Here is a 26,896-nt window from a genome sequence, read left to right as displayed (position 1 = left end):
AATATTGGGCTAATGATTGCCCCTTTTGTAAGCTCTATATTGCCTGCCATATAGAAACCCGCAACTGACACCAAGTCTTTATCAATAATAAGAGCATCCATCTTAAAATGAATATCTAGAACAAATGTGTTTAGGGTTAAAATCAATGATAATCCTGCAACCCTACTCTATTTTATTTTTAATAAATATGTTTGATACAATTCTAATGTTCCATGAAAAGTATGCTTAATCCCACCTTATGTGTACATTTTTTTGTAGCACCATGTGGGTTTTAGATTGTTTGGTTTATGTAAGGACAAAATGCCCTTCTGGTGTATGTTGTACTGTGGTTATTGGGATGAGTAAAACCTATCAGATAACCCTGAATACTGCTGAGATTATATGAATCTGTAGTGATTATATACCATACATAACTGTAGTGTTGCAACCTCCCCTACCATCGTAGGTCCCTATTTTAACAGAAGAAACCCCACCCACCTACCTCCATGGTACCGGTGGTTGTGTTATTTCCTTGGTTTTTTGAAAATAAGGTTCTGGTTTGATATTTCTTGTTCGGGGTTGTGTGGGAGGTTGAGGCTTCCGCATCTTCCAGGGTGGCCGCCCTGGCCATACCCTAAAAACGGATCCTGCGGGTTATATTGATTTCTGACACTGCCACTGGTATGAGCCACATTTTTTATGGCCTTGCCTGTGGCTGGTATCATGCTCCAAAATAGGCCCTTGCGCTGGCCTTGATGAGCCCCAGTGTCTTGGCTTAGTCCACACACGGTTCTTTGTTTGCTAATGGTAGCGTTTTTGGGGTCCTAGTGCTGGCCGAATGGCCGCCTTCCACGTGTAGTTCAGGTCATATTGCATATTATTAAACAGAGCTAGTGCGTCTTGATGGTCTTTGGTTACCTACGTTTAGTCCAGGGTGCGGGTGTATGCTATGATGCCTTCCGTCAATCCCTTTAAGGTTCTCTGGATCTTGAGGTCCTGGTTCCTGATGTTCGTCCATATGCTGCCAAATGCATTGGTTTACACTGGGCACCTGTAATGCCTCACCGTTGCCAGGTGGCAGATGTCTGGCCAGTGTTTGTAAATTTTTCTTGTTGGAGTTTGTGGCCAGACATATAGTAATACTATTGCCATCCTGGATCCAAGTCTACCCATGTTTGACTTGGCTAAAGTAATCAGCCACCATGTCCAGCAGAGTCCCTGCTGTGTTAGGATCATGGGACGCTGTATTACCAGGCTCTGGCCCATCAGGGTCCTGCCTACTCTTTTTTATAGAGTTAGAGATCTCTAGGGTCCCGCACGGGGTACCCATGTGGGGCTTAACTGCTGCCCACTTGTCTTTTGTTCTGCGGACCCCTCTTGCAAGTCAACCCAGAACTGACCCACAGTGCTCCCCTCTGATGGGGTAGAAGCATTGTGCAGCCCTCTAAGAGGTACTGCTGTGGGTTTATCACGTTGGAGCAAGGCTCCATACACCGCTTCTTCCCGCTCCAGCCCTCTCGGGCGCTGGTTGCCGGCGGTTTTATGCAAAGTCGGACCCTTCTGAGTCCACTACTTTGTTTGATTTGTGTCTAGCCTTACCGCTCGGCCGCATGGATCTGGCCGGTGCGGGGCCGACATCGGGCACAGCTGATCCCACTACGGTTGATCCAAGTGCCGCTGGCTGCTGCTGGCTGCCCGCTGTTCCACGGTCCTCCTTCTCCAGCTTTGTCCTTCCTTCCGTGGAGTGGATATGGCCGGTGTGGAGGACATCTGGCACAGCTGATTCCATCTAGCCCATTTTCTTTGACCCGGCTCCAATGCTCTCAGCGCTCCTGGCTGCTCCTTTATCTCAGACCGCTGGGACCGACCCCCGTACTGACGGTACTGGTCCCTCGCGTTCGTTGCAGCCGGTCCACCCCAATCCAATGCCCTCAGTTCTGGGCATTCCTGTTTATATGGTCCTTAGATAAGGGATGTATTAGATATTAAAACTGATAATAAACAGATACTATACTTGATCTTAGCCAAAAGGCCAGGAAGCGATCTCTGTAACTAAAGAACCCGCTGGGACCGACCCCGGTACTCACAGTACTGATCCCTCACGGTCGATTGCAGCCAGTCAAGTCCACTGCTATGTCCTTGGCCTCGGCGCTGGCCGGTAGCGCTGCTTGAAGCCAGACTCGCTTCCAAAGCGAGACTGGCATAATGGTCGAGAAAATGAATTTTTCTCCTGGTGCGGGAGCGAAGTCGGGCACAGGTGTTTTCCCTCTCTGGGAAACGATGTGCCGCTGCCGCTGCTCCTGCCGCTGCTCCTGCCGCTGCCGCTGCTCCTGCCGCTGCTCCTGCCGCTGCTCCTGCCGCTGCTGCTGCTCCTGCCGCTGCCGGCTGCCGTTGCTGCTCTCCTGCCGGCTGCCTGCACTGCGCGGTTCTCCCGCCGGCTTCCTGCAGCTGACATGGACCCGGTCCATGTCTGCACTGGACCCGGTCCATGTCTGCACCTAAAGGGTAAGTGGAAGGAACGCAGAGTCTCTTACCTGCTGTTCCCGACTTTCAATTTTCTCCTCGAATTCAACGACTCTGTGCCTTCCTCTCCCGACCAGCCGTGGTCGGCGCGGAGCGAAGTTGGGAGCAAAATTCGGGAGGAAAAAACTGGAGCAAAAGTCGGGCGGGGGGGGGGGGGGGGTAAGTCTGGCACAGTTATTCTGATTACGGGAGTTCAGCCTGTTCCTGCTGTCTGTACCCCCCCCCCCCCCCCTGCCTTTGCGGTGCTCCAGCGCGGTCCAGCGGGTCCAACGCGTAGTCAGTGATCTCGGGCACTGACCGCTCGCCGCTATTTTTAGACCTGCGGAACCCCCGATAACGCGCCAGTTCCGCACCTTCCAGCCCCTCCATTAAATGACTAGTGGGGCTGTTTCCGAATTGTTGGGAAAACTCTTTGCTCCAGTGACCGTTGTCCTGGAGCTAAAGTCGGTTCCGTTTCTATTTAAAAATAAATTAACGGGCCCCGGCCGCTGCTGGCTGCCTGCAGATCTGCAGACTCTCCCCAGCCAGCTTCATCAGCCTTCTTGATAAACAAGGGTAAGTAAGGAAAAACAAAGTTCCCTTACCTGTTGCAGGTTCCCCTGCCGATTGGGAGGAACGTCCTTCCTCCAGCGATGACGAGTTCGAATGCGTGTAGCGATATGACACGCATGCGTGGAAGCGGGGTTCTTCACGAAGTCACTCACGTGACTCCGAAGTAAAATTAGTTAGTTACCTAATTGTAGCTAATTTCAAAATTGACCGTTGTGACGGAAATAGTAATAAACACCCACAATGCCTTGAAAATTCAATAATGTGATGTTCTCAAGATCAGAACTTTAATATTATTGTATTATATGCTGTAAGTTCATAACAGGTAGGTAAATAAATTACTATTTCTAGCAATAGACCAAGTCTTTATGGAGATGATCAGTTGCTAGCTGGTACATTGGCATATCATAATCAGTAGCATCATCATACTCCTCAGATTGTAACCAATAAGCAACTATGTACACCTTGTTTTTCCTCAACTTTTCAATGTTGGCATTGTAAACTACAAGATTTTGCTCCTCAAACCATGCATGACATGCCTTTCTGCCCACTACATTCCCATTAACAATGTCCTGTAGATCATCACATTTGGAGTAGTCCAAATTCGGATAATCTCTGTGAATGCTGTCTAAATCAGTCTCTTTTTGCAGGGCATTTGGATTGACAATTGTGCAATTCTTCTTCAGAGACATCTGTTTAAAATGTAAAGGAAAAAAAAAAACACTGAACAGCATTAACAGAAACAAGTTATTATTTGCAGTTTTAGGTAAAATGGAGAAATGATAAAGTTACACGCTAAAACAAATAGTAAATACCCAACAAAAAATTCATATTCATCAGTTTCATCAAATTCATCTAAATTCAATTACTAGATCTAAACATCTATCTATTTCTTAAGAAAAGGCAATTAAAAAAAAAAAAACCTAATTATCCAAATAACAAACTAATCCCATTCACACAAGAATTCACAATATAACATGATTTTTATATCTCACTGTCATGAACCTATATGCCACATGGAAGGAATTTTATGTTTAATTCCCATAAATTAATCTAGAAACATCCACTCTCAATATAATCAAAATTATTATTTTTTGCACAATACATGTGGCTAAAACTGTTGTGGATATTTAGTATAAAAATATTGATTATGGATAGACAATTACACAAAATATAGATGATTTATGACATGATTGTCCAAAAAAAAGGAGAATTTGAATCATCTTGTGAGTGTGTGTTTCTGGAAAGCGATTGATTCGAACGTTGCCATTGCCATAAATTTTAACCCCATTTCGGCAGGCAAAGACATGGCCGAATCTTTTGGGGACTAAATAACATTTTCGCGTTAAATTAGATTAAAGCCACTACAAGAAGCAAGATTATATGTGAAATAGACGACTTACCCTTTAGTTTGTCCTGATATCACGATCCGTCACATTGAAGGCGTTGAGGGTGATAGAAATCACTTTTTACTTTAATCCAACTATTAAATTGTCCAACAATTAAAAAAAAAGGGAACGGAAGTCCGTTCGGTTTTACTTCATTGACTAACAGCCCAAGAATATCCCTCTCCGATAAGCGATACAAACCTGCATTTTAATCCCCTCCCGCCCCCCCCCCCCCCCCCTCCCTCAAAGGTGCACACACAGCCAATGGTAGATCTGCAGCACCGCTGAAGGTAGGTTTCTCTATGTGCCTCAGTGTCCTTCTGTGTGCCTCTGTGTCCCTCTCTGTGCCTCTGTGCCCCTCCCTGTGCCTCTATCCCCCTCTCTCTCTCTATCCCCCCTCCTTCTCTAGCCATGCCTGCAAGTTGGGGGCTATGCGTGAGTGGAATGGGATGGGTGGTGATTGGGGTAAAAGGAGTGAATTAATAATCTTAATTAATATCAATGGGGGTGGTTAGTGTGTGTGTGTGAGGGGTTGGTTAGTTTGACTGTAACGCCACAGGCCGCCCCTCCCCCCACAACCGTGCGTTGTGGGGACGGGACCAAACGGGTCCCACTTGGTCTAGTGTTCTATGAAATTTTGACAGAATTTGGCAAAAAGATGCCAGCGCTGTTTACTAAATTAAGCAGAATAAATGGCTGGAAGATTTCGAATTTTAATTCTGAGCAATGTTCATGAAGTTGGCCCTTCAATGGTATAATCATTAAAAATATTGTGATTATGTTTGTTCTGTTTATGGATGAAAGCGTTGAACAGCAGCTGTTGTGTTGATACAAGCAATCTGAAATGAAAAGGCTGACAAAAACAACTGATTTAATATAGTATGATTTAATCTTTTTAGGCCTATCATCTAAGGAAACTTAATTAAAAAACAATAAAATATCACTTTTCATTTTTCTTACCATGTTAACTCCAAATCTAATTACTGTACTTTTCCAGGCAAATACATTTCTACTGCACATAGAACAACATATTTAATTTTAAGTATTCATGAAGCATGAAAGAGCAACACACTCTCCATCTATGTATTTTATTGGATGTGTAATGAAAAGCTTCTATCTGTATCGCATATTAATCTTCCAAACAACAACAATTTACTGTCAATATCAGCTTCAAAAGTAATAGCATGTAGAAGGGAACTGCAGATGCTGGTTGATACTGAAGATAGACACAAAGCCCTGGAGTAACTCAGCGGGTCAGGAAGCATCTCTGGAGAAAAAGGATGGGTGACATTTCGGGTCGGGATCCTTCTTGAGACTGAAGAAAGATCCCGACCCAAAATTTCCCCCATTGTTCTTCTGCAGAGATGCTGCCTGTCCTGCTGGGTTACTTCGGCTCCTCATGCCTAGATCCAAAGTAATAGTAATGGTCACCATTGGCCCACTGAGCTTATTTGAAAGTAACGTCTAACTCACTTCTTAGGGAATAAAGGGCAAAAGCACCATGAGCTTTGGTGCATGGACAATGATTTGCAAGGATCAATGAATGAGAGGCAAAGGAATTGTAAATAGCTTGTCTTAAGCTTCCCCCCAGTCTAGTTTCAGTCAATAAAATACTGAGTCAAGCACTTGCGCATCTAAACTTTATTTTGGAAAAACACAATAACAGTTCCCCACTACTATAAATAACCAACGCAGGTTCGATTCTTGTATCTGCTTGGCCAAGTCCTCCTAGCCTTGTGCAAGCAGAGACACTCCAAAAGGTCATGCAGTCCTAAGTGTTCTCCCAGAAGATCAACACAGGGCCTCGTGGGAACTATCTTTTATAGGTCCCCGAACATTGAGGGGGCCGAACTACATAGGGGTGGTCTCTATACAGTCCATTAACAGATAGCAATTAAAACGGTACAAGATAGACATTTCCCTAACTTAATAATACAGTAACCAATACATTGTATTCAAACAGAGCTTCTGAAAGGAAGCAAACAAGAATAAACATTGAAACATGTGCCCTGAGATTCAAACAGTTTATCCAAGGCTCAACAGCTCAACCAATCATCAACCAACAGGATGACCGTCTTGCAACATCATTTAAACTATTTACAATGCCCTTGCAGCGATCCAATCGAAATGATGCATTTAGGGTTCATTTGCAAAACTGCTATACACTTTATCAATTTAGGAGAAACAAGGAGAACACCTGGACCCCTCACCATCCAGCATATCAGTCTGAGCTAAACTGGCTGGTGCCATCCAAAGCCTGTAAATTTCAGCTGACAAGGGTTAAGCAATTCTGACAAGTGCAGAGATTCTCCATTTTATCGTGTCTTTAATTTGGCAATAAAGGTTTTACCCTTCACATGCAAAGAAGACGAGTTAAGTCTCAGATACAGGTTGTAGTGAATGGAATGGGGATGATGTTGGTGGCGAACCATTAATTTTTGGGTAATTTCATCAAGAGGAGGTCAAGACGGGGGTAGTTGCTGTTGGTGGTAAAATAATTTATTGGTGATTGACTCTAGGAACTGTCATAAGGTTATAATGTCATAAGGAATAGGAGTATAATTAGCCCATTCAGCCCATCAAGTCTACTCCACCATACAATAATGGCTAATCTATTCTCCCTCCTAACCCGATTCTCCTGCCTTCTCCCCATAATCTCTGACACCCATACTAATGAAGAATCCATCTATCTCTGCATTAAACATATCCACTGACGGCCTCCACAGCCTTCTGTGGCTATGAATTCCACAGATTCACCATCCTCGAACTAAATACATTTCTCCTCATCTTCCTAAAAAAACATCCTTTCATTCTGAGACTATGACCTCCAGACCTAGACTCTCCCACTCGTGGTAACATCCTCTCCACATCCACTCTATCTAAGCCTTTCACTATTCTGTATGTTTCAATGAGATCCCCACTCATTCTTGTAAACTCCAGCGAGTACAGTCCCAGTGCCGACAAACGCTCATCATAAGTTAACCAACTCATTCCTGGGATCATTCTTGTAAACCTCCTTTGGACCCTCTCCAGAGCCAGTACATCCTTCGTCAGACATGGTGCCCAAAATTGCTCACAATATTCCAAATGTGGCTTTACCAGTGCCTTATCGAGCCTCAACATTACATCCCTGTTTTTTTTACTACAAGCCTTCTTGAAATAAATGCTCGCATTGAGTTTACTTTCTTTACTATCGATTCAACTTGCAGATTAACTTTTGCTCTGATTTCTGGATTCACACGCCATTTGGAAAATAGCCTATGCCTTTATTCCTACTATCAAATGCATGACTTCACACTTTGTTACATTATATTCCATCTGCCACTTCTCTGCCCACTCTCCCAACCTGTCCGTCCTTCTGTAGAGTCTCTGCTTTCGCTACACTACCTGCCCCTCCACCTATTTTCGTATCATCCGCAAACTTTGCCACAAAGTCTTCAATCCCCACATCCAAATCATTAATATACAACGTGAAGAGTAGCGGCCCCAGCACCAACTCTTGTGGAACTCCACTAATCACTGACAGCCAACCAGAAAAAGCCCCTTTTATTGCCACTATGTCTTTTGCCACCCAGCCAACCTGATAATCATACTAGAATCATGACAGTGAAACTGTCTTCTATTTTGTTCTGATGAGGACTGGGGGTGGATTGGACTCCATTCGCATTGGGCACCACTAGAGTTATAGAGACATAGACCAAGGTGCTATTTTGGGATTGTCCCATTTGACTGCATTTTGCCCATTATCCTTTTAATCACTTCCTCTCCATTATGAATGACATTGAAAAGTGTAACATATGTCCTTGGATGCTTTTACACATAGTTGGACAGATATGTGCATGATATCAGATGCACAGAGGATGGGTAAGGAAAATTATGGAACGTTATTTTTTTATATTTATATTTTTTATATTTGTTTCCTCTCTATTTGGATCTGGTTGTTAATGGCAATGACAGCATTTATTGCCCATCCATGATTGCCCTCAGAACATTGCTCTGACTAGTAATAGTTTTGGTAAATAATAGTAAACCTCACAGTGACAGAATATTGTTTGTCATTAATTACTGATTGATTTTACCCTTGGGCACTGATCAGCTATTGCCTTTTATTATAAATTCGTCATCACCAATTTTAAGCATTAAATGATTCAAGAAAATGATTTCCACATGACTCCACACATTAACATTCTTGCTGCAAATGTAAGCCTTCCCTAAAACTGACAATTATCCCATCAAGCATTGTCAATGCTTCTTTAAATATATATAGCACAATCGTTCATCTCAAGATTAGGGCGTCACAGTGGTGCAGCGCTAGAGTTGTTGCCTTACAATGCTTACAGCGTCAGAGAACCGTGTTCGACCCCGACCACAGGTACTGTCTGTACGGAGTTTGTACATTCTCCCCGTGACCGCGTGGGTTTGCTCTGAGATGTTCGGTTTCCTCCCAAACTCCAAACGACGTACAGGTTTGTAGGTTAATTGGTATGAATGTCAATTGTCCCTTGAGTGGGTAGGATATTGTTAGTGTGCGGGGATCGTTGGTCAGTGTGGACTCAGTGGGCCGAAGGGCCTGTTTCCGCACTATATCTCAAAACTAAACTAAACTAACCATTAACATTCTTGCTGCATATGTAGGGCTTCCCTAAACATGACAATTATCCCTTCAAGCTTTGTCAAATATTATTTTAATACATATATATAACAAAATCTTTCATCTCAAGATTCTTTCAGGAAAAAATATGTTCCTAAATGTGAGCAATGGGATTTATTCAAATTAAAAGACGAGGAAATAGGAAATAACAGTGTGTATTGATGGGAATGTAGCAATAAAATTGTCTAATGCATAAACACATTCACGATTAATCTTCTTTCCTGCAAATTAGCTATTGAAAATTATGATTGTTTTACCTAAGAGGCATCTGTAACCTCACTGACTTGATAGCTGCTTTGACAATAAGTATTTGCCTTTAGCTGCTTAGGAGGCATTCTTTGTAAGATAAATTAAAAAAAATAAAATTATTTAATATACAAAGTTCAGAAATGCACATAAAAGAATAAAGAAAATATGGTGAAATGTAAGAAAATTAATAATTTTGTAATTCTGAGAAATATTAAACAGGGGATAAGCCAAGATCTCTATAGTGTTCTTTCAATTGCTCTAATGATCATCTCCGTACCCAAAATAGTTTATAAAGGAAATGACTCACTGACAGCTGTGTGCAGACTGGAATTGCCATATCGAGTCTTAGGATCATTGAGCATGGAAACGGGCCATTCGGCCCACCACGTCCATGCCGTAGAGTGAGCACCCACCTCTATGGCACATGGCCTGTAGCCTTCTGTGCCAATATGTGCCCACCTACAACCTCATATACTGTTAGTGGTTTTGCTTCCACCACACTCTCTGGCAGTGCATTCCAGATACTCACTACTCTCTCAGTGAAAGAAGTTCCCCTCAAATCCCCTTTAAATCTCCTATCTCTTAGCCTAAATCAATGTCCATTAGGTTTATTTGTCTCTCCTCTGCACGCGCTCATGTGCTATCGGATCTTACCTATAATGTGATACATAATGCGAGTTGCACGTCATGTAATCACATTATAGCCAATTAGCTATAGGACAGGCTCTTGCCCCATTGCTTTGCCATATTCATATATCTTTGGCTCTGCCTTAAGACTGCAAGAAATTGCAGAGTGTTAGATACAGCCCAGTCGATCACACACTAGACATCCCACTATTGACTTCATCTACACTTCATGCTGCCTCAGGAAAGCAGCCAACATAATCAAGTAACGTTTGCACTCTGGTCATTTTCTCTTCTCCTTACTCCCATCAAGCAGAAATTATGAGAGAAATAAATGGGGTAGATGCACATAATCTCTGGCCCAGAGTGATGAATCGAGGACCAGAGGACATAGATTCAAGGTGAAGGTGAAAAGATTTAATAGGAATCTAAGGGGTTACTTTTTCACACTAAGGGTGGTGGGTGTATGGAACAAGCTGCCAGAGGAGGTAGTTAAGGCTGGGACTATCCCAACTGTAGATTGGCTATTTCATACTAGCCAATTATAGTGTTTGTTAGTAGTGTCTCCGCCTAGTATGTACTTCATATTATCAAGAACTTGCTTCCACTAGTTAGAATGAATAGCAGCTCAGAGATGTGATGACTGCAGATCCTTGCTGTATGTAGATTTAATAAATATGTGTTGTATCTTGATGTGTGTTCGAGTTGACTCATTACATGGTGTCAGAAGTGGGATCCCATTTTGGCAGATTCCACTGGACCCAGACACGTCCAATCTCACTACGTTCGGCACACCCTTTGGCCGATACAAATTTCTGAGAATGCCCTTTGGCATCAACTACCCATGCACTATCATTGTTGATGACATTGTTGTTTACGGACGCGATCTGGCTGAACATGACTACAATCTGAAGAAAGTACTTGGCCGTGCCAAAGACATTCATCTCAAACTCAATCCCCTGAAGTGCAGGTTTCGAGTTCCAGAGGTTACTTACATCGGACATGTGTTCACAAGTGATGGTCTCAAACCAGACCAGTCAAAAACTACAGCTATCAACGAAATGTCTGTTCCTACTGACGTTGTGACCTTGCAAAGGTTCCTCGGAATGGTCAACTACCTGGGTAAATTTATTCCCAACTTCAGCGACATATCTGCCCCCCTACGAGAACTGACGCACAAGGACACGGCGTGGTCCTGGTACCCGCAGCACTAAACAGCTTTTGACGCACTCAAATTGCAGCTGGCTAGCGTACCTACTCTCGCCTACTTTGCTTTGGAGTTACAAGTAACGCTCACCTGCGAAGCGTCCCAGTACGGGCTATGCGCAGCATGCCTACAGACCACTACCAATGGTGATTTCAAGCCCGTTTTGTATGCCTCATGTACGCTGACTGACACTGAACAGTGTTACGCACATATCGAAAAGGAATTGCTCGCAGTGGTTTTCGCCTGCACTAAATTCAAGGATTTTATCTTTGGTAAGCCTGTGACTTTCGAGACTGACCACCAGCCGCTGGTCACCATTTTGAACAAACCCATCCACGCTGCCCCAGCACGACTACAGCAAATAATGATGCAACTACAGCGATTTGATTGCTACAAGAAAGGCAAAGACTTGCACATAGCAGACACGCTATCTAGAGCCCCGCGTAAAACCAACGAACAACAACTCTCTGAACAGGACCAATTCTCAGTAATGAGAGTTTCGTTTGTGCCAACTGACTGTTTGAGCAGCCAGGCAAAACACATAGCTGCTGATGAGACCTGACAATTGCTGTCTGCAGTCATCCAGCACGGCTGGCCGGATAAGCAACACAACACCCCGCTTGAGATACGCCCATACTTCCTGGTTCGCGATGAACTAGTATTACAGGATGGAATTACTGTCAAAGACCACAAGGCAGGGGTCCCTGCAGACCTCTGGGACAAATACTTTGACGACGTCCACAGGGGCTACCCTGGCGTAGAGGCAACCCTCCAAAGGGCGCAAAGCATGTTTTACCGGCCCGGAATGACCAAGCCTGATGCCACATCAGCAAAAACACCCAGTACCCCCTCTCCCGTGGCCCATGTTAGCCACCGACATCTTCGAATGGCATGGGAAACACTATCTGGTCCTTGTAGACTCTTACTCTGGCTGGTTCGAAATCGACTTACTTCAAACCACTACTTCTGAAGCAGTAATCGAAAAGTTGCAGCGCCACCTCTCCATGTACGGTTCCCCTGCACATATCCAGTCTGACAACGACTGACAGTTCACAAGCCAAGCTTTAAAAAACTTTGCACAACGATGGGACTTTCTACATATTACCAGCAGCCCCGAATTCCCACAGTCCAACGGACTCGCCAAACGCGCTGTCCGGATTGCAGAACAACTCGTGGAGCAGTCATACCTTGCCAAATCAGACGTGTACCTGGACTTTCTCAACTTAAGGAATATTGCGCGGGATCCCATACTGGGTTCTCCAGCCCAATGACTGGTGTCTCGCCAAACCCGTGCTCCATTGCCTGTGTCCCAGCAGCTTTTGCAGCCACAAGTTTGTTCCCCGACTGCAGTTCAGAAGCAACTACAATCCAAATGTGACACGCAGAAACACTTCTTCGACAAGTCCAACAAGCCACTTAAACCTCTTGCTCATGGATAAGTGATTCGTCTCCAGACAAACAAGGGCCATGCATGCCTGGGACACATCTACAGCCCTGCCAAAGAGCCGCGCTCTTATCTGGTCGAAGCGAATGGAGCCATCTCCAGACGCAACCGTCACCATATCCTTCCAGTGAAGGAACAGCGTCCTGCGACTCCGTATCGTGATGTCTCGTATTTCATATACCCTCCCACAGTCGGTCTCGATTCCCCACTGCCGCCTATTGTTCCCACTGCAGTCTCCCCGCGGCGTCTGCCGTTTAGCTCGTCTATCTCGTCGCCCACCCTGCCTGTCGGGTCGCCGGTCGTTTCCCCATTTCCCTCCCCAGTTTCTTCTCCAATGAAAGGAGGTGAGGCGGACTCGTACTGCACACGGGCCCGAAGGGTTTGCAGGTCCCCCGTAAGATATGGCGATTTTGTGTAATTCTGCAAATGTATTATTAACATCCCTCCTATATTGCTTAGCCACCGATGCTTCTTTTGTTTCTACAAGGATGTAGATTGGCAATTTCAATACCAGCCAATTATAGTGTTTGTTAGTACTGACTCCGCCTCCTACGTACTTCATATTATCAAGAGCTTGCTTACGCTAGTTAGAATGAGTAACAGCTCGGAGATGTGATGACTGCAGATCCTTGCTGTATGTAGATTTAATAAATATGGGTTGTATCTTGATGTGTGTTTGAGTCGACTCATTACACCAACGTTTAAGAAACAGTTAGACAGGTACATGGTTATGACAGGTTTGGAGGGATATGGACTAAATGCAGAGAGGTGGGACTAGTGTAGCTGGGACATGTTGGTCGGGGTGGGCAAGTTGGGCCAAAGGGCCTGTTTCCACACTGTATCATTCTATGTCTCTAAATACAAAAGCTTGAGAACACATACCACTGGAAGCTTCTTCCCCTCTGCTATCACACTCCTGAACGGTTCTTCTATAAGCTAGGTGTAGTCCTAAACTTTCAACCTACCTCATTGCAGACATTGGACTTTTTCTCTGGAACTATTATGCAACATTGCTGAATAACAATATTCTGCACTCTTGTATTTTTCTCTTCATTCTGCCAGTTGTATTGTGTTTGGCTTCATTTTATTCATGTATAGTATTTCTGATTTGATTGGGTAGGACAAACACAAATGCCTTCACTGTATCTTGGTACACGTGACAATAATAAACCAATATCAGTGTGAATATATGAATATACCACAAATCCAGGGCATAAAGGACTAAAATAAGATAATTTTGAGTATATTTTAAAACATTTCTTTTCTTATCTATCTCTTCAAATAAAAGAAGAAAGCATCCAGCAGGTCAGGCAGCATCTAATGAGTCAAAGAGTCAACATTTAAAGCCCAATCCTTCATCAGAAATACAAAGGTGAGGAAAAAGATGTGTTCTAGATGAAGAGGTGGGTTTTAGATGTAGAGAGATCAAGAGGGATGTCAGCAATAGGGTCGGGACCAAGGTTGTCCTGATTTTAAAACATACTTTTTTTCTAGTTGTGGTAAAGTGTTAATGATGAGAGAATTTGACTCTTCTTTTCATCCCACCAAAACTGCCAGACCGGCTGTGCATATGTCCTGTAATTTGTGTATTTGTTTCAGATTTCAAGCATTTGCAGTTTTTCTTTGCTTTAATTGTTTTTGTTGTTTGTCTTTTGCACAAAAGTCCGCGAGCATTGCCACTTTCATTTCACTGCACATCTCGTATGTGTATGTGACAAATAAACTTGACTTGACTTGACTTGACTTGACTTCATAGAAACATAGAAACATAGAAATTAGGTGCAGGAGTAGGCCATTCGGCCCTTCGAGCCTGCACCGCCATTCAATATGATCATGGCTGATCATCCAACTCAGTATCCCGTACCTGCCTTCTCTCCATACCCCCTGATCCCTTAGCCACAAGGGCCACATCTGACTCCCTCTTAAATATAGCCAATGAACTGGCCTCAACTACCCTCTGTGGCAGAGAGTTCCAGAGATTCACCACTCTCTGCGTGAAAAAAGTTCTTCTCATCTCGGTTTTAAAGGATTTTCCCCTTTATCCTTAAGCTGTGACCCCTTGTCCTGGACTTCCCTAACATCGGGAACAATCTTCCTGCATCTAGCCTGTCCAACCCCTTAAGAATTTTGTAAGTTTCTATAAGATCCCCTCTCAATCTTCTAAATTCTAGAGAGTATAAACCAAGTCTATCCAGTCTTTCTTCATAAGACAGTCCTGACATCCCAGGAATCAGTCTGGTGAACCGTCTCTGCACTCCCTCTATGGCAATAATGTCCTTCCTCAGATTTGGAGACCAAAACTGTACGCAATACTCCAGGTGTGGTCTCACCAAGACCCTGTACAACTGCAGTAGAACCTCTCTGCTCCGATACTCAAATCCTTTTGCAATGAAAGCTAACATACCATTCGCTTTCTTTACTGCCTGCTGCACCTGCATGCCTACCTTCAATGACTGGTGTACCATGACACCCAGGTCTCGCTGCATCTCCCCCTTTCCCAATCGGCCACCATTTAGATAATAGTCTGCTTTCCTGTTTTTTGCCACCAAAATGGATAACCTCACATTTATCCACATTATACTGCATCTGCCAAACATTTGCCCACTCACCCAGCCTATCCAAGTCACCCTGCAGTCTCCTAGCATCCTCCTCACAGCTAACACTGCCCTCCAGCTTAGTGTCATCCGCAAACTTGGAGATATTGCCTTCAATTCCCTCATCCAGATCATTAATATATATTGTAAATAGCTGGGGTCCCAGTACTGAGCCTTGGGGTACCCCACTAGTCACTGCCTGCCATTGTGAAAAGGACCCGTTTACTCCTACTCTTTGCTTCCTGTTTGCCAGCCAGTTCTCTATCCACATCAATACTGAACCCCCAATGCCTTGTGCTTTAAGTTTGTATACTAATTTCTTATGTGGGACCTTGTCGAAAGCCTTCTGGAAGTCCAGATACACCACATCCACTGGTTCTCCCCTATCCACGCTACTAGTTACATCCTCGAAAAATTCTATAAGATTCGTCAGACATGATTTACCATTCGTAAATCCATGCTGACTTTGTCCAATGATTTCACCACTTTCCACTTTCATGGCTCCATTCATTGCTGAATGCAAATTTATTGACACACCCGATGAACCATGATAGTAAAGCAGCAGCCAGAAAGGCCACCAGGCCCGTGAAAACATGCTGCTGCTCTGTGCCATGCACAACATTTGTAACAGTGGCGGGGTAAAGAATTGCCCTTTATCATGGAGTCATAGAGTCATACAGCATGGAAACAGACCCTGCGGCCCAACATCCCCATGCCGAGCAAGATGCCACATCTACACTAGTCCCACCTGACCGCGTTTGACTGATATCTGTCTAAATCTTTCTTTGCTATCCAAATGTCTTTTTTATATTTTTATAGTTTCTGCTTCCACCACCTCCACTGGTGGCTTTTTTCATATGCCCATCACCCTCTGTGCAAAAACATTTCCCCTCAGGTTCTTAATAAATCTTTCCCCTCTCACCTTAAACCTATGTCCCCTGGTTCCTGATTCTCCTGCTCTGGTAAAAATTCTCTGTGTATTTAACCTATCTTATACACCTCTACAAGATCACCCCTCATCCTCCTGCACTCTAACCCTCTAGTCCTTGCCCTAGCCTTAGTCCTACCCTGCCCAATCTCTCCCTATAACTCAGGCCCAAACATCCACATAAATCTTCTCTGCACTCTTTCCAGCTTAACATCCAGCTTCCTATAGCAGTGTGTTCATTGCTGGCAACAGGGTGACCAAAACAGCTTTTGTATATTTAGTTCCTTATAGATTGGGAAACTTTTGTTTATCAAAAGCAGCATAGAAAACTTTTAAAATATTACAAAAATCTGATGCAAGTCATGGATTTAATGTGCAAATATTAAAATAATGATTTTATGACACATGTCTCCTAAACTGAATCACCTGGTGTGTTCATAACAACATAACAAATGGTCTTGACTGAACATGACATTCATCTGATTGAATAAATCAACAAAAATTAATGTGGCCATTTGATGGAGCCTCCTCACATGACAGCCACTCACTCCTGGAATCAATCTTGTGAATCTGTGCAGGACTACTATAAGGCTTCACTTTATCTTCAATACTTCATATGTTGTCTGACAAATCAATGTGTCATTCCAGCAGGAGTTCATTAAACTTTTATACAACCCAATAAATGCCTGAGAAATAATTGACCCCGTGCAGTCAGTGCATCCATGCAGTCATTGGTCTCTGATGTATATTCCTTTCCAGTACAGTAGTTCAGCCATCTTCTTATTGAATGGCAGAGCAGTCATGGGGGGCTGAATGGGCCAGATTGTGCTTATTTCTTATGTTCTGATCGGTTCTTGTGATATAACCTTGTGCGTGCATGTATGTGTTTTATATTTGTGAATGTGTCAAACACTGGAAGACAACATTTATTACCCATTTTTGCCTTTATTGTTCATTGTTCCTGGTACTATTTCACATAAATCAGTCAATTTAATAACGATTAATTTAGAATTGAATTTGATGTCCTAATATCTGGGTTACTGGCCCAGATCCATTACCACCAGAGGGCATAACAGTTTCAGAACTCTGACTATTTTTGAATTTAATGTTTGACATTCAGAAATATCTGGGCAGGTATTAAAAGTTAAGGATTTTTCATTCAAGTTGAGAAATTTTACAGGCAGCTTTTGATATCAATGCTAGTCTATAATTATCTGCATGTTAAGGATGTGCACTTCTTAAACTGAAGGCATGTTCTGGCTGCAGACATTCGGTAATAACTGTGTCTGGAAATGCAGCTGAAATAAGCATGGAGAAGGAGCCAAGCTTATCGAACACAGCCTTAGAAGCCCTGATTTTTTTTAAACTGCAGATGATGGAAATCTGAAATAAACCAGAATATGTTGGAAAAGACACAAAGTGTTGTAACTCTGCAAGTCAGGCAGCATCGCTGGAGAACATGGGTGTAGGAAAGAACTGGGGATTCTGGTTTAAATCGAAGGTGGACATTAAATGCTGGAGAAGCTCAACGGGCCAGGCAGCATTTCTGGAGAGATGGAATGGGTGACGTTTCAGGTCAAGAAGGGTCGCGACCCGAAACATCACCCATTCCTTCTCTCCAGAGATGTTGCCTGTCCCATGGAAATGTAATGTTTGGGGTCGAGCCTTCTTCAGTTCAGTTTAGTTGATTGTCACATGTATCGAGATAAAGTGAAAAGCTTTTTAGATCATGGAAAAAGAAACATAGAAATATAAGTGCAGGAGTACGAGTACATGGTATTAAATTGGAAGCTGATATGGACAGTAAATTGGTATAGTTAAGATTAATATGCAATGAAAGCTTTTCATTACACATCCAATAAAATAAATGGATGGAAAGAGTATTTCAGTTTCATGCTTCATGAACGCTTAAAATTAAATTCACACAGAGAGTGGTGAATCTGTGGAATTCTCTGTCACAGAAGGTAGTTGAGGCCACAGTTCATTGCCTATATTTAAGAGGGAGTTAGATGTGGCCCTTCTGGCTAAATAGATCAGGGGTTGTGGAGAGAAGGCAGGTACAGGATACTGAGTTGGATGATCAGCCATGATCATATCGAATGGAGGTGCAGGCTCGAAGGGCCGAATGGGCTACTCCTGCACCTATTTTCTATGTTTTCTATGTTTCTAAATATTTTGTTCTATGTGCAGGAGAAATTTATTTGCCTGGAAAAGTACTGTAATTAGATTAGGAGTTATATGGACGAGTGCATGGTAAGAAGAATGCAGAGTGATATTTTATTGTTTTTGAATTAAGTTTCCAAATATGACAGGCCTAAAAAGACTAAATCATACTATATTAAATCAGATGATTTTGTCGTCAGATTGCTTGTATTATCACGGCAGCTGCTGCTCCACGCTTTCATCCATAAACAGAACAAACATAAATCACAATAGTTTTAATAATTATACCGTTGAACTGCTGACTGAATGCAGGTCTGATTGTGGGCTTTGCCTATGTAAGGGAATTATATATTTAAAAGTATTTAGTTTAATTTAATTCCAACTTTAGATTTCCTTAAAATGGTGTATTTTTCCATTTCCAAGGAAGTATTAGAAAGTGAAACAATAGTAGCCACCTAGAATAGTTAATTGGGCTGAAGAAGAATTGGTCCATCAGTCTGAAGAAAGGTCTCGGCCCGAAAGGGCACCCATCCATGTTCTCCAGTAATGCTGCCTGACCTGCTGAGAAACTCCAGCAATTTGTATCCTTTTGTGTATTAACCAGCATCTGCAGGTCCTCGTTTCTACTCTACAGTTAATTGCATGACTTGTAGAAACATGGAAACATAGAAAAATAGGTGCAGTAGTAGGTCATTCGGCCCTTCGAGCCAGCACTGCCATTTCATATGCTCATGGCTGATCATCTAAAATAGTAAGATTAAACGAGAACTTACCAGTTTGAAGTTTGATCTGTATTTTATGAGGAGTTACGATGAGGGATTACGTGAAGAACCCGCTCAGCACGCATGCGCGGCATACTTCAAAGCAGCGGTGTGGAATCACAGATAGACACAGTTATTGAAGTAAACATAGTAAAGAAAAGGAGACATCAGTTTATCAGTTTGACCCATATTATTGAGGGTAGGAGCAGATTCCTTATGTAATCCCTCATCGTAACTCCTCATAAAATACAGATCAAACCTCAAACTGGTAAGTTCTCGTTTAATCTTACTATTTTACTTCGGAGTCATGTGAGTGGTCAAGGTTGAGGACCCACAACCTTGTTTTCATCAATGGGACGATGGAAGAGAAACTCAAAAACTTCAAATTCCTGGGCGTGCATATTTGTGGGTCCTCAACCTTCCTCTTCCAAAGTCCACAATCAGGTTTTTGGTTTTGCTGATATAGAGAGCTAGGTTGTTGTGCTGGCACCATATGGTCAGAACACGCAGGTATTACTGTGCAGGCGCAGCTGACGGGCGCGGCAAGTGGAAAAGGGATTTATTAAAGCTTAAAATGTGAATAACTCTTCAGATACAACAATTTAAACATTAAACATGAGATTTATTCAGTTCAGTTCTTTCTTGTTGCATCATACAGAAGCTCACTGCTTCTCGATGTCTCTTTGCTGTTGATGAATAAAATACACTCAATTTTAATATAGAGATGTGGCGGTCCCTGGGGGGTAGGCCACTCCTTGGATCATCCCCCTCGACGATTGAGGGACAGGGGCGTAGGTCTGCCACGGGGTTTACCGGTCGACTCCCCAGGGGTAGAGATAAGAGTGTCGGTGTGTGTTCTTGAACTGTTGTAATTAAAAAGCTTCTTTTGAATCCGCCTGGCTTCCGGTCTTTTCCTGACCTTGACCAGGCCACTACACTGGTGACCCCGACTTCGTTCATCACGCGTCGTGATGGATAATAACGCTGTTGCGCTGAAGCTCCCAACACTATGGACTGAAGAACCCGAAACCTGGTTCCAGCAGGCAGAGGCCCAGTTTGCTGTGCGAGGTATCACGCAGGATGAGACTAAGTACTTTTACGTGGTTGGCTCGCTTGACCAACTGACCGCGAGGCGGGTTAAGCCTTTCCTCAGAGCCCCCCCGGTAGCAAACAAATATGCTGGCCTTAAAGCATTTCTAATCAGGAGGTTTGGCCTGGGTGATGCCCAGCGGGCAGCTCGCATTTTCAGAATGGACGGCCTGGGCGACCGCCAGCCGTCTGCCCTCCTGGAAGACATGCTCACCCTAATGGGGGACCATGAGCCGTGCTTTCTCTTTAAATATGCCTACCTGCAGCAGCTGCCTCCCGACATTCGCATGCAGCTCGCCAGGGATCCGTTTACCGACATGCTGGCGCTGGGTGAACATGCCGACGAGCTGTGGAATTCTCGCCATCGCAACCTGGAAGCAGTGGACGTCCTTCCCGAGGCGTTTGGAGACTCAGAGCAGGTCGGGACCGCTATCCACCGCGTCTCCACTGCTCCCGGTCGGCCCCCGCGGCAAAATCCGGCGGCCATTACGCATTCAGCAGCAGGCACGTCCTTCCAGCACGGCCAGCCTGCAGTTCAAACCAATGCCAGCAGAGGTCGCTGGCGTTCAAACCAGCCAAATCGGCTTGCAGTTTCACCAGACGCCAGCGGAGGTCGCTGGCACTCAAACCAGCCTGCAGTTCAACCAGACGCCAGCAAAGCTGGTTGGTGTTATTATCATCGCTGCTGGGGAGCTGCAGCCAGGCTTTGTTGCCCACCCTGTTCATTCTCGGGAAACTAAAGGGCCGGTCGTCAGCGATTCCTTCGGCGGCCGGCACGATTCATCGCGTTTTCGCTTGGGATCGCCGCAGTGGGGGACGTTTCCTCATCGACACTGGTGCGGAAGTGAGTGTTCTGCCTCCCTCCATCACTGACATCCGGGCGGGCAAACAAGGCCCCCTCCTCACCGCGGCAAACGGGAGTGCTATTCGCACCTACGGGTTTCGCACCATTCCCCTCAACTTTGGCCGCAACTCGTTTTCGTGGAGGTTCGTCATTGCAGACGTTTCCCAGCCGCTGCTGGGCGCAGACTTCCTTAGAGCCCATTCACTGCTCGTGGATGTCAAGCGGCGGCGCCTGATGCACTCTGTCACGCTGGAGCCAGTCTTCCTCCGTACTGGTGATCCTGTAGTACGCCCTGATGGCCCCCTGTCATCCGTGGATGCGACTTTCGCGCGTATCCTGGCAGATTTTCCTGGCATTCTCGAACCCCACTTCCACTCCTCCACCCCGAAGCATGGGGTGGAGCACCATATCCCCACTACTGGCGCGCCTGTGCACGCCCGGGCACGTCGTCTCGCCCCAGACAAGCTCCGTCTAGCTCGGGAGGAGTTCCGCCAGATGGAGGCGTTGGGCATCGTGCGTCCCTCCGATAGCCCATGGGCCTCACCGCTCCACATGGTCCCTAAGAAGGACGGGGGCTGGCGCCCGTGTGGCGATTACCGGCGCCTGAATGATGCGACCGTCGCCGACAGGTATCCGGTCCCGCACATTCAGGACTTCAATGCCCATCTGGCTGGGGCATCCGTATTTTCCAAGGTGGACCTCGTGCGAGGGTACAATCAAATTCCAGTCCGCCCCGACGATATCCCGAAGACGGCCATTATCACACCATTTGGTCTTTTCGAATTTGTGCGGATGCCGTTTGGGTTGAAGAACGCCGCGCAGGGCCTTTCAGCGGCTTATGGACTGCGTGTGCCGCGGATTGGACTTTGTTTTTGTGTACCTGGACGACATACTCGTGGCCAGTCGCTCGCGGCAGGAGCACTGCACCCACCTCCGTCAACTGTGTCAGCGCCTCAGCGATTTCGGTTTAACTATAAACGCGTCCAAGTGCTGTTTCGGGGTGACGGCTATCAACTTCCTCGGCCACCGCGTGACTGAACAAGGGGTGGTGCCTCTGCCGACCAGGGTGGACGCTATTCGCAGGTTCCCCCGTCCGACCACAGTTAGGGGCCTGCAGGAATTCGTGGGAATGGTCACTTTCTATCACCGCTTCCTGCCGTCAGCGGCTGCGATCATGCGTCCGCTTTTCAACCTGATTGCTGGTCATCGCAGGGAGGTTGATTGGTCCGTGGAAGCAACAGCGGCATTTGAGAGGGCTAAGCAGGCACTGGCTGAGGCCACAATGCTCGTCCACCCACGAGAGGATGCCACGACCGCCTTGACGGTGGATGCTTCGGAGATTGCGGTTGGGGCAGTGTTAGAGCAGCTCATTGAGGGTTGCTGGCGGCCACTTGCCTTCTTCAGCAGGCATCTCAGTGGACCACAGCGTCGTTACAGCGCCTTCGACCGTGAGCTCCTTGCCCTATATCTCGCCGTACGCCATTTCCGCTATTTTCTGGAGGGGAGACCATTTACTGCATTCACGGACCACAAGCCACTAACCTTCGCGTTCGCCAAGGTATCAGACCCGTGGTCTGCCCGGCAGCAGAGGCAGTTGGCGTATGTGTCCGAGTACACCACCTCCATCCGGTTCGTTGAGGGCAAATTTAACAGGGTGGCCGATGCCTTATCAAGACCTGCAGTCCACGCGGTTCTCCAAGTCGGTGAGGGGATCAACTATTCCGACCTGGCAGCTGCTCAGCTGGTCGACGAGGAGATGGCTGCCTATCGTACAGCAGTTTCGGGCCTGCAGTTGGAGGACGTTGTCTGTGGTCCTGGGGGTACCACGCTGTTGTGCGATGTCTCCTCTGGAGTTCCGCGACCCATCGTCCCGATCGCCTGGCGGCGCAGGGTGTTTGAGGTGCTCCATGGCCTTGCGCATCCCTCCATCAGGGCAACAACGGCCCTGGTAGCCTCCCGCTTTATGTGGCACGGGCTGCGGAAGGAGGTTGGACATTGGGCGCGCACTTGCATCCCATGCCAGACCGCCAAGGTGCAACGACACGTGCACGCGCCATTGCAGGAGTTCCCCATTCCTCATAAACGTTTCGACCACATTCACGTGGACATCGTGGGGCCGCTGCCGTCGTCCCAGGGCATGACGTATATATTTACCGTTGTGGACCGCTTCACGCGGTGGCCTGAAGCCATTCCGCTACAGAATTCCACCACAACTACCTGCGCTCGAGCATTGTTGGCGCACTGGGTCGCCCGGTTCGGGGTTCCACTGGACATAACATCCGACCGGGGGCCTCAGTTCACGTCAGAGCTGTGGTCCTGGGTGTTCGTCTGCACCACACGACAGCGTACCACCCGCAGTCGAACGGCCTAGTGGAACGGTTTCACCGACAGCTTAAGGGTGCCCTAAGGGCGCGGCTCACTGACCCAGACTGGGTAGACGCTCTACCGTGGGTTTTGCTGGGGATACGCACCGCACCCAAGGAGGACTTGGCCTCCTCCTCCGCTGAGTTGGTGTATGGGTCTCCGTTAACGGTGCCTGGGGAGTTCATCCCGCCGGCACGTGGCCAGGTGGAGCAGCCTTCAGAAGCTCTGCAACGTCTTCGGCAGACGGTGGGCAAGCTGGCGCCGGTGCCCACTTCTCGTCATGGGTCCTTCCGTCCGCACATTCCCTCTGCTCTGGAGGACTGCCAGTTTGTTTTTCTGCACAGGGATGCACATCGGACACCTCTACAGCGGCCGTACGAAGGTCCCTTCCGGGTCTTGGAACAGGGCTCGTCGACGTTCGTCCTGGACATGGGGGGTCGGCGGGAGACTGTTTCAGTTGCGCGGTTGAAGCCAGCACATATCGATATCGATCGGCCGGCGCTGGTAGCGCTGCCCCGTAAGCGAGGGCGACCTCTGTCTAGGGTACCTCCTCCTTTGGTTACTTCGTACCCCGCACTTGTTGATCAGGCGCCTGTTCCGGGTCCGAGCGTAGTGTGCACCCGGTCTGGCCGTCGTGTACGCCGTCCTGTCTTTTTCGTACCTCGGGTACTTGGGGGGGGGTCCTGTGGTGGTCCCTGGGGGGTAGGCCACTCCTTGGATCATCCCCCTCGACGATTGAGGGACAGGGGCGTAGGTCTGCCACGGGGTTTACCGGTCGACTCCCCAGGGGTAGAGATAAGAGTGTCGGTGTGTGTTCTTGAACTGTTGTAATTAAAAAGCTTCTTTTGAATCCGCCTGGCGTCCGGTCTTTTCCTGACCTTGACCAGGCCACTACAGAGACATCATTGAGTTGTCAAACTTGAACTTGAAGAAAATCTGAGAATTTATCTCAGAACTCATCGTTCAATCTAACACGCGCTTTGTGACAACATTCTTGGTTGATGTTCCATCCTTCAGGAAAACTTTGACATTTTCCTTCACCTTTCCTCAGCTAAGAGCCACATATTGTGGTCCATGCTGAGGTACTGGTTTCTCAAGGTATATCAACACTTTCTCCATTGTTTGTCCTTGTGCTTTATGGATCGGCATAGCAAATCTTGACTGAATGGGGAATTGGCTCCGCTGACGGGGAATGTCTTTGCCTTCTGTCAAATTGAGCATTATCCTAGGATTGGGAACAATGTCATCTTTGAAGGCTCCCATGTTGATTCGTACAACGAGCAGATTATTGTGTAGCTCTTTCACAATCATCCTCGTTCCTTTGCATAGCTTTGGGGGTTCCAAGTTTCTCATTAACATGATCGGAGATCCTTTTTTTCAACTCCAATGGTGTTTGGTGCTAATCCAGAGATGTCAGGATTGTCAAATGCAGGATAGATTAAATCAATACAATCCTCAAGTCTTTTTGCTGATAGAACCAGAGATGCAGCTGGGGATGGGGAAGGCTTCAGGCAGGGGCTGGTGGGGGATGGGTGCGTCCTACAGCTGTGGACAGGATGGCTTCAGGTGGGGGCCGGTTTCTGGAGGGCTACTACGGATGTTGTGGGCCAATGTGACTGGCTTCCAGAGGGCTAGCATGGACATTGTGGGTGGAACAGACTTTTCGTCGGCTAGTACAGGTGTTCGCGGCTGAAGAGACTGGTGCTAGCATGGACATTATGGGCCAAATGGACATTTATTAGTCCAGTACAGTGCTGTGCGCCGAAGGGACGGGATTCCGGAGGGATAGTATGGACATTGTGGGCCGAATTGACTCTTATCGGCTTAGTACTGATATTGTGAACTGAATGAACTGCAGCTGAGGATGGGGCTGGCTTCAGCCAGGGGTTGGCAGGTGTGTTCTGTAGCCATGGGTGGGGACAGCTTCAGACTGGGCCTGTCGGGGGTTGATGGGGGGGGGGGGTGGGGGGGGGGGGGGGGGGGAGTGCTGCTGTGGCCTAATCCCACCGTGGCCTGGGGGTAGGGAGGAGGTGTGTGGTGGGAGCATAGGTGCGGTGTGGGTGGGTGGAAGAGGAGGAGGGGTGTGAGGGGGAGGCAGCAGATGGGTGTGGGAGGGAGGGGAGGAGGGGAGTGGGGGGAGGGGAGGAGGGAAGTGGGGGAAGGAGAGAAGGGTAGTGGGGGGAGGGGAGGAGGGGAGTGAGGGGAAGTGAGGCGGGGTGTGGAGGCAGCGTCCTGTAGCCGGGGACAGGGACGGCGGGGAATGCGGGGAAATTAAAATAGAACAAAACTTAACCGTGGAGATGTGATGAAGTGGGAAAAACTGCGGCCCCAACAGCGCAGGCGCGGCTAATGACCCATCGGGTGCCCTTTTTGACAGCAATAATGATGCGCATGGGAACCCTTCCTGAACTGCACATTCGCGGTTTTTTAAGATTTTTAATCCTTAATAACTTTTATAATCTACCATCGATTGGAACGAAACGTTGAATTGAGGGGTGTCGGATGGGATCGTTGAGGATGGAGTTAAAGGGAAAGGGTTTCTTAAATGTGCGAGCATAGAGACAGAGGGGTGTAAAATGAGGGTAGAAGCAATAGGTAACAAGGTGAAAAGTAAAAGTGGCAGGCAGACAAATCCAGGGCAAAAATCAAAAAGGGCCACTTTTCAACATAATTATATAAGGGGTAAGAGCGTTGTAAAAACAAGCCTGAAGGCTTTGTGTCTCAATGCAAGATGCATTCGTAATAAGGTGGATGAGTTGAATGTGCAGATAGCTATTTTACTTCGGAGTCACGTGAGTGACTACGTGAAGAACCACGCTAGGACGCATGTGTGTCATATCGCTACATGCATTGCAACGAGTCACAGCAGGGGGAGGACTACCCCTTTAGCGGCAAAATCGAAAAGTCGACAACAGCAGGTAAGGGACTCTGTGTTTTTCCAACTTACCTTGCAGGTGGGAAAATGGACATAGCGACCAGAAGGAAGGCTGCGAAAAGGTGGAGGGGGAGAACTGCGGAGTTGCGGGCAGCCAGCAGCAACAGCAGCAGCCGACGGCACGCCAATCTCCCAACGTGGGATCAGCTGTGCCCGACTTCGCTCCCGCACCAGCAAAATCCATTCCTCGGCCGGGTGGGAAAGTGAAGCAAAAGACGGATCGAATGCCAGACTTAGACGAGTCTGACTTTGAGCAGCCGCGAGCGGCCAGTGCCCGTGAGCACCGGGGTCGGTTGGAGCGGCAGCAGGATGACGAGCAGCTGGGAGCTGGCCAGTGCCCGAGAGCCACAGTGGGCAATTAATAAGCCCCACAGCAGTACCCCTTGTGGGGCTGCACAGTGTCTCTCCTTCATCAGAGGAGAGCACGGAGGATCAACTATGGGCTGACCCTGAAGAAGGCAGTGAACAACATACCCCCAGTAAGCCTGGAGTGAAAGAAAATATGCTGGACATGGTGTCCCAGTTTATCCAACCAGGCTAAGCTGGCCAAGACCTGGAGCCGAAAATAGCGGTAAGCATTGACCAACTGTCATTTAACCAACTG

The 26,896-nt window shown here is 46.6% G+C and overlaps 1 protein-coding gene and 1 pseudogene across 1 annotated transcript; one reads left to right on the top strand and one right to left on the bottom strand.

The window, feature by feature from the left end:
- Positions 1-1,918: 1,918 nt before the first annotated feature.
- Positions 1,919-2,023, bottom strand: LOC129704721 (U2 spliceosomal RNA; annotated as a pseudogene).
- An 8,761-nt stretch (positions 2,024-10,784) lies between these two features.
- Positions 10,785-24,825, top strand: LOC129695737 (uncharacterized). Its single transcript, XM_055633383.1, is given in 6 exon segments — positions 10,785-11,085; positions 11,749-12,035; positions 20,104-20,568; positions 20,700-21,815; positions 21,817-23,305; positions 23,308-24,825. Coding segments are annotated over 6 exon segments (4,539 nt in total). The 3' UTR covers positions 24,189-24,825.
- The last annotated feature ends 2,071 nt before the right edge of the window (positions 24,826-26,896 follow it).

The sequence above is a fragment of the Leucoraja erinacea genome, chromosome 1 (genome assembly GCF_028641065.1).
Source record: "Leucoraja erinacea ecotype New England chromosome 1, Leri_hhj_1, whole genome shotgun sequence".
Classification (NCBI taxonomy): domain Eukaryota; kingdom Metazoa; phylum Chordata; class Chondrichthyes; order Rajiformes; family Rajidae; genus Leucoraja; species Leucoraja erinaceus.
This window is presented reverse-complemented; position numbering and strand designations above follow the sequence as displayed.